The sequence below is a fragment of the Coenobita brevimanus genome, chromosome 17 (assembly GCF_032717465.1).
Source record: "Coenobita brevimanus isolate Jiangsu-jjx chromosome 17, ASM3271746v2, whole genome shotgun sequence".
In the NCBI taxonomy this organism is placed as follows: domain Eukaryota; kingdom Metazoa; phylum Arthropoda; class Malacostraca; order Decapoda; family Coenobitidae; genus Coenobita; species Coenobita brevimanus.
In genome coordinates this window covers 14,527,423-14,535,647 of record NC_136970.1, presented here as the reverse complement: position 1 = coordinate 14,535,647, position 8,225 = coordinate 14,527,423, and the positions used below count along the sequence as shown (strand labels likewise).

At 45.2% G+C, this 8,225-nt stretch overlaps 1 protein-coding gene across 1 annotated transcript; it reads right to left on the bottom strand.

Annotated features, from left to right (window-relative positions):
* Positions 1–3,204: 3,204 nt before the first annotated feature.
* On the bottom strand, positions 3,205–3,576 carry LOC145391121 (Y-box-binding protein 2-like). The gene has a single exon (XM_080265805.1). The coding sequence runs from the start codon at positions 3,574–3,576 to the stop codon at positions 3,205–3,207; it is 372 nt and encodes a 123-aa protein (XP_080121931.1).
* Between the last annotated feature and the right edge of the window lie 4,649 nt (positions 3,577–8,225).

Below are 8,225 nucleotides of genomic sequence, written 5' to 3'. Positions count from 1 at the left end.
TACTTTTACCTCCCTCTGTCCTTTCTTTCTCATCTTTTTCCTGTCTCCTGTAATCTTTCCCTGTCTCACGTTTTCTTTCCCCTTCATTCTCTTTTCTTTACCTCACAGTCTCTCTCTCTCTCTCTCTCTCTCTCTCTCTCTCTCTCTCTCTCACACACACACACACACACACACACACACACAATACCCTCTGCATAGATAACCAGTGTTACCTGATGATGAACTATCTGGCCGGATTTTTACAGGGGTCATTCGCCTCAGAGTGATGACCTGCATACTGGTGAAAGGAGTTGCGTTTGTTGTTTTCCCTGCTGTTTGTGCTGGACAGGTTGTTGCTGTGGTGCATTAGACATTATACTTTCACATTATAGCCATAGCACTGGAACTTTTATGCCCTTACTAGGCTGGAATTTCGATATATTGTGTTGTTTGAAATATGATAATGATTTGGGGAAAAGTTTTTGCTTTCTCTCTGAAAGTGGGAGTAGGTTATGCATTTATTTTTTTGTATTGTTTGTTCACAAATGATCTCCCAATCCATGACATCCATAGTTTCTATGCTTGTTTAGGGATGTGAGGATATTATCTTCACACTGAGCGGACTGTGGGATGGGGAGGATTTTTGGCACGTGTTATTTTCTTATGCAAGGGAAAAGGAACCAAAGGTTGCAAACGTACAAGATCGTTCCTCCCAAGAAAAATAATAACAGAGAGCCAAATGCAAGATACGTTTAATTCGAGATGCCTGGACCCATTGGCCATAGGCAATGGGAAACATGGACAGAAGCAGACAGATCCCACAACTGACCCGATACATATGTGAAGGACAAGGGGTATCAGCTAACTCTTGCATTTGGAACGACTTGCCACGTTGTTTGTTTATCCTGTTAAGGATGTGTGCGAATGAGTGTATGTGTGGGGAAGGGGAATAGTTTGCACCAGCCATATGTCAGTTTATGCAGATCTTGCGGTTTTGTTTCTGCAACATGCCTCTCTGCATTATACCCAGGTGCAGTGAGTAATGTATCCTGTCATGTCCTGTCTTTGTCATTACCGCCGCCTCCATTGATCCCATGAGCAGGACACTAATTAGTGGTCCAAGTGATGCTCCTTCTGGTTCACCTCTATGATGGTTGGCAACAGAAGCCTTAATGATCACGTCTAAACAAATATCGAGAAAGTGTTGGTATTTTCATCTGCACCTGTACCTCACTTCGACACGCACCTAATAAAACATGTCCGACCTACTGATTTCGTGGCTTCTTATCAGTCATTAACAGTTCACGGAAATTAATAAGAAAGGATAGAGAGAGAACGAAAGAGTAAATGGGAATGGAAAAGGGAGGAAGAAAAGCATAGGAAATATGTAGGCATCGTCAATTCCGGAGAGATAATCTGCTCAGAAATGCATACAGTCCTGCCCAGTCTTCCAAATGCCTTACCTCCTGTCTTTACACCTCTGCTTACCACCAACCTTACCTCACCACAAACCCTGCCTTACCTTCTTGTCTTCCTTACCATCTTCCCTGCCTCGCCACCTTTAGTACCTAACCATCCTACCTGCCTTACCACCATCCCTGCCTCACCCCCCTGTTTGCCTCTCCACCTTCCGCGCCTCACCACTTTCCCTGCCTCACCTCTTTCCTGCATCACCACCATCTCTGCGTCACCATCTTCCCTGCCTCACCACCATCCATACCTCACCCTCCTGTCTGCCTCATCACCATCCCTGCTTGATCACCTCCCCTGTCCCACCACCTTCCCTGCCTCACCACCATCCCTGCCTCACCGCCATCCCTGCCTCACCACCACCCTACCTTACCTCCATCCATACCTTACCACCATCCATGTCCTATCACCATCCCTGCGTTACTACCACCCTACCTTACCATCATCCATGCCTTATCACCATCCATGCCTTACCGCCATCCATGCCTTATCACCATCCATACCTTACCGCCATCCATGCCTTATCACCATCCATCCCTTACCGCCGTCCATGCCTTATCACCATCCATGCCATACCGCCATCCCTGCCTTATTACCATCCATGGCTTACCGCCATCCATGCATTATCACCAACCATGCCTTACTATCATCGATGCCTTATTGCCTCACCATAGTCCCTGACTCACCCTCCTCCTGTCTCATCACCTCCCCTACCTTACCTCCATCCGTGGCTTACCACCATCCCTTCATCACCATCTTGTTTCACCCTACTTCCTGCATAACCACCCTCCCTGCCTCACTATCTGGCCATCATACCTTCTGCGTCCTGCCATATCAGGTCCACTGCCTCCCTTTCTACCCAACCAGTTTTCCTGCCTTTTCTCCGGCTTCACCTTCCCTCTCTCATCCTCTGCTTTTCTGAATGGTCAGTCAAAATGAGTGTGTGTGTGTGTGTGTGTGTGTGTGTGTGTGTGTGTGTGTGTGTGTGTGTGTGTACCTCTTACACACAAACTTTTGGTTCCATAATAGGTAATACTGAGTTCCTTTGGCCATGGTATGACGCACGTGGTATGGAGGCGTGTGAGGGGCAGGCAGGTGGAGAGAGAACGAAAGGGAGAAGGGATCATCGGGGTAGGGAGGGACAGGGGTGTAGAAGGGGAAGAGAAGGGAGGAGGAGAGCAAGAAGGCAATGGGGTAGGTGGAGAAAGGTAAAGAGAAGAAAACTAATTATTAACTGGCAGAGCGGGATGTTGCGGTCTTGACAGCATAACCGTGGGGTGTGTTTGAGGAGAGAGAGAGAGAGAGAGAGAGAGAGAGAGAGAGAGAGAGAGAGAGAGAGAGAGAGAGAAAGAGAGAAGGGGGAGGGGGAAGAAGATTAGAGGTGGAAAGAAAGAGCATATAAGCAACATAGGAAAGGAAAGAAAAGACGGCGAAGACAAGCACCGTAAGATCGGAGAGGAAGGATGGAAAATGAAAAGAAGTGAAAGGAAGAATAAATTAGAATGATGAAAGGAAGAAATAGAGGGATGGAAGGATAAAAAGAGAAGTGAAAAGAAAGGAAAGCCAAGGGAAACGTGGACAGGAAGCTGATGGTAAAAGGGTGCTAGGGGAAACTATAATATTCTCGAACCCCCCCCCCCCAACATACATACACAAACGGCTTGACAGCGGAAGTTAAAGCCCCCTTATCACCCCCACAAAAAGCCTTCGCCGTCGCGATACACATCTCCACGATGAGGTTTAGCTGTCCTGGACTCACAGGATCCCTGGCCTGATGTCCCCGGACCATGAGATGTCGCCATGCATGGGCAGAACCCTGCACGGCCACACCTCCCAGCCCTGTAACATCCCGGGCCTCAGGACCCTTCGGGATCCAAACAGGCTAAACTGCACCGGCTCTCCATCACCAAGGGAGCGCTGGAGGTGCCGTGGGTTTGACTTAACGATCACCTGGCGGTGCACAAAAACATCAACGCCAATATCATGGTGTTTGATGAATCTGTACCCCGCTCTTACATTAATCCAGACCGCGGTCCTCCGGATCTTCTGGGCTACTGGAGACTGTGGCTGGCTGGTTGCCCCCCTCAACGGGTCACAGGCAGTGGCAGCAGCACGGTCGCCGTCCATGGCTGTCGGTCTCTCCCTCTTCCTGTCAATTGGTGTGTACCAATAAAGATGCATGGCATATTGTTTCTGTTTAGCAGAAGTCCGTTTTGAAGGAAATACATTCTGGCCTTTCTCAAAGCTTCTTCATTTTTGTGTGTTAATTGATTAATTTCGTTTACTGAGCCACTGTGAAGGAACTGGGTATCGTCGGCGTATTGTACAAGGGTACTGTTATTAAACAGTTCTTGCATGTCATTTACATATACTGTATATTGAATAATATGGGTCCTAAGATAGAGCTCTGAGGGACCCCATATGGCACATTTAATTTAAGAGACACTGTATTATTTATACGAACTGACTGTGTTCTATCTGCTAAGTAGTTATCAAACCAAAAAATGATTAATTTACCTTCTTTAATTTTTTAACGATACTATGACTGACTCTGTCAAATGCCTTGGAAAGATCACATAGGGTTAAGAGATATACGTTTATTATCCATGTTGTTATAAATTTTATCGGTTACTACAGTAAGTAGTCACTATAGTAAGGTATATGTAGAAAGAAAGAGGTGAAAAGATTAGTAAGGGAGAGTAAGATGAGAGTGGATGAGGAATTTGGAAGGAATTTGAGTGTAAAGTAAAGGGACTGTAAGAAAATGTTCTGGAATGAGGTGAAGAGAGTAAGACAGGGTGGAAGTGAAGTTAACAGGGGAGTGAAAGATAAAAATGGTAGAGTGCTAGTGGAGAAGGGAGAAAAAGTGAGCAGATGGAGAGAACACTTTAAGGAATTGTTGAACATAGAGGATGGAAGTAATGTGAGTATAAGTGGCTGGGGAATAGCTGGGAGAAGAAGGGAGGTGAGAAGACAGGAAGAAATCAGTAGGATAGAAGTTGTGAAAGCAATGAAGAAAGTTAAATTGGGGAAAGCCCCAGGAATTGATGGAGTGTGTGGTGAAATGTTGAAGCATGGAGGAGAGATAGTAGTAGAATGGATGTGGAAGATGTGCAGATTGGCCTGGGAGGAAGGTAAAGTCCCGGAGGATTGAAAGTCAGGTATAATTATTCCATTGTACAAAGGAAAAGGAGAAAAAGAAGTGTGTGGTAATCATAGGGGCATTTGTCTTCTTAGTATAATGGGAAGAGTGTATGGTAGGATACTTATTGACAGAGTTAGAGAAAGAACAGAGGAAGTAGTTGGAGAAGAACAGGGAGGCTTTAGGAAGGGAAGAGGTTGTGTAGATCAGATATTCATTCTTAGATCTCTAGTAGAAAAGTTTCTAGAGAGGGGTAAGAAGTTGTACGCGGCTTTCATGGATTTGGAGAAAGCATATGACAGGGTCGATAGACAAGAATTGTGGAAAGTATAAAGAAAATATGGAGTAGATGGGAAGTTGTTGAATGCTGTGAAGAGTATGTATGATGGTGCTAAGGCTGCAGTGCGTGTGGATGGTGAACTGAGTGAATTTTTCTCTTTGAAGGTTGGGTTGAAACAGGGATGTGTCATGTCTCCATTGTTATTCAATCTGTACATGGATGGGGTAATAAAAGAGGTACAAGGTAGGCTAGTGGATGTTGGAGTGGCCCTGGTGAGAGAGGGTAGTGTTTGGAAACTCCTGTAGTGTTGTTTGCAGATGATACTGTGTCGTTAAGTGAAGACGAAGGGGAGCTGCAAGGCTTGGTGGATGAGTTTGGGAGAGTGTGTATGAAACGGAATCTAAGGGTGAATGTAGGGAAGGGCAAAGTGATGGCCTTTGAGAGAGGTGAAGTCAGTGAATGTACAACGAGATTGGATGGTAAGGAACTGGAAAATGTGAGTACTTATAAGTATTTGGGTAATGTGATGAGTAAGGATGGAGGTTTGGAGGGTGAAGTGCTTGAAAGGGTACAGCAAGGAAGAAAGGTTGCTGGTTCCTAGAAAGCAGTGATAAGAAACAGGGAAGTGAGCATGGAAATGAAAAAGTTACGGCATGACAGTATTGTGATACCAACTCTAACGTATGGAAGTGAAGCTTGGACGTTGTTGGAAGGACACAAGTCAAGAGTGAGAGTAGTGGAAATGAGTTATTTAAGAGGAGCCTGTGGAGTCACACGGAGAGATAGGCTGACAAATGAGGATATAATGGAGCGTTGTGGTGTGGATGTGGATGTGATGGGAAGCGTTAGAAGGTATACACTGAGGTGGATTGGCCATGTGGAGAGGATGGAGGGTGAAAGACTGACGAAGAGAGTGTATGTGAGTGAGGTGCAGGAGGGGAGAGGGAGGGGGAGGCCGAGGATGAGATGGAGGGATGGGGTGGAGAGGTATATGAGAGAGGGGTGTGTGAGTTGGGAGCAGGGCAGTGAAATGGCTGGGAACAGGGCGACGTGGAGGCGATTTGTTTGTGGCCACCCCGAACGGGATTGAGGCGTCTGGCAATAGATAGATAGATAGACTACAGTGTGAGCTGCTTCTGTTGACAGTTTCGGACGGAAGCCATGCTGGTTTTTAGAGAGTAGTTTGTAGGTTTCCATAAATTCCAGGAGTTGGTTAGAGACAATTTTTCGATAATTTTGGAGAAGATTGGTAGAAGTGAGATGGGGCGATAATTTATGATATCATTCTTGTCTCCAGCTTTATAAAGGGGGGTAACAATGGCGTGTTTCCATGAGTTGGGAAAGAGACCAGTGAAAACTGAGGTATTTTTTATTATAGTTAAGTAGAATTTGATTACATATAAAGAGTCCTTAATTAATTTTAGTGAAATATTATGTGAGCCCAAAAAAAAATTGGTTTCATGCAAGTATGTATTGTCAATATAACCGTATTTTGATGGACAAGTTGAAGACTGAAATTATTTGTGCTGTTACCAGCTCTGTTAACAGCTTCTATGTCATGAGGAGTAGGCCTATGCAGTTACCAGTCCTTAACAGCTCTTGTGTTTTACGGAATGTTGTTTCACCAGCATTTGCAAAACATGTATTAAATTCATGTGCTTAGTATTGTCAAATGCCAGTGTAGGGGAATTATTCTTTTTATGGGGTATTATTCTGCTTTCCACGTAGCAGCTGTATTACCTTTGTAGTTACATAGTTTAGTGTGACAGAACTGACTTTTAGAATTACTGAAGACTTTTTACCTGCCTTTTAGTTTTTTTTTTTTTTTTTTTTTTAAAGCTACATTAAATCGGTCTCTCTTAAGAGCCTTCTGTGCGTCATCTCTGCCCTTCATGGCATCGCGATTCGTACTATTTATCCATGGGGCGAAGAGTCGGCGTATTCCTTTGGTTATCATCGGAGCACAGCTGTCTAAATTACTATTAAATACCGAGGTTAAAATATTGACTTATTCGTTTACATGATCTGTTTGAAGTATATGGTTCAAGTTATGGGCTTCATAGTTTAGAGAGAGAGAGAGAGAGAGAGAGAGAGATGGAGAATAAGATTAGAAGTGGGATGAAAGAGCAAATTAGCAACAAAGCGAAGAAAGGACAGAGAAGACAATCAGCATAAGATGCGAGAGGAGGAGTGGAAAAGGGGGAGAAGGGGAAGGAAGAATAAAGTAGAATGATGAAAGGAAGAAATAGAGGAATGGAAAGATAAAAAGAGAAGTGGAAAGAAAGGAAAGACAAGGAAGAGGTAGAGAGGAAGATGACAGTAAAATGATGGAAGGAGATACGATAATATTCTAGAACAACTCCCCCCCTCAAAACACACACACACACACACACACACACACACACACACACACACACACACACACACACACACCGTGTTAAAGGAACGAAAAAATAAAATAGCAGTCGTGCGCAACTTAACAACCATTTATTATACCAGAAGGCACTGTATATATCAAGATAATTTCAGAAGAAGTGAGACGCTATGTTTGTGTCATAAAAGTTATACGGTACATAAATATAATGTGAATCTCATTACTGAACTTCACATTAAAGTTCCTAGGTGGTGGTGATGGTGGGGTGAAAGGGAGGGGTGGGAGGAAAGGGTAAGGGAAGGAGCGAGGCAGAGGTGGATGGCGGAGTGAACTAGGAGGAGTGAGGAAAGATGGGGTGATGGGAGAGGAGGAGTGGGAACAAGAATGGTTGAGAAGGAGTGCTGGTGAAGTGAGAGGGAGGTGTGTGTCGTGGGGTGGGATGGGAGAGGTGAAGAAATATGGGGTGGTGAGAGAGAGGGAGTGCGAGAATGAATGGTGACAGAAAAAGGAGAGGGTGTGGTGGGGTAAGGAGGAGGGGTGTGTGGTTAGGTGGGAAGGAGTGGTTGCTTGGTGGGATGAGGGGGAGGGCGGGAGGGTGAAGGGGTGAGAGGGGAGGGGGGAGAAAAAATAAGGTAATGGGAGAGGGTAAGTGAAAGGATTATGGTCAGAGGAGGCGGGATGTGTGATGGGGTGAGGGATGAGTTTGTGCTTTGGCTGGGAGGGGAGGTGTGGGTGGTGAGGTGAAAGGGAGAGAAGGTTGATGGAGGGGATGGGGAGAGGAAAGATTGGGTGATGAGAGAGGAGGATGCAATAGGACGAATGTTGAGAAAAGGAGGAGGGGATATTGGGGTGATCGGAGAGGGGGAGAGCTTGGATGAATACTGAGAGGAGGAGGGGGTGTGGTCAAGTGGGAGGGGTGAGGCAGGTGTTTTGTCCCTGTGTAATTAAGATTATGCCTTGGCTCTTCTAGTGGGTGAATA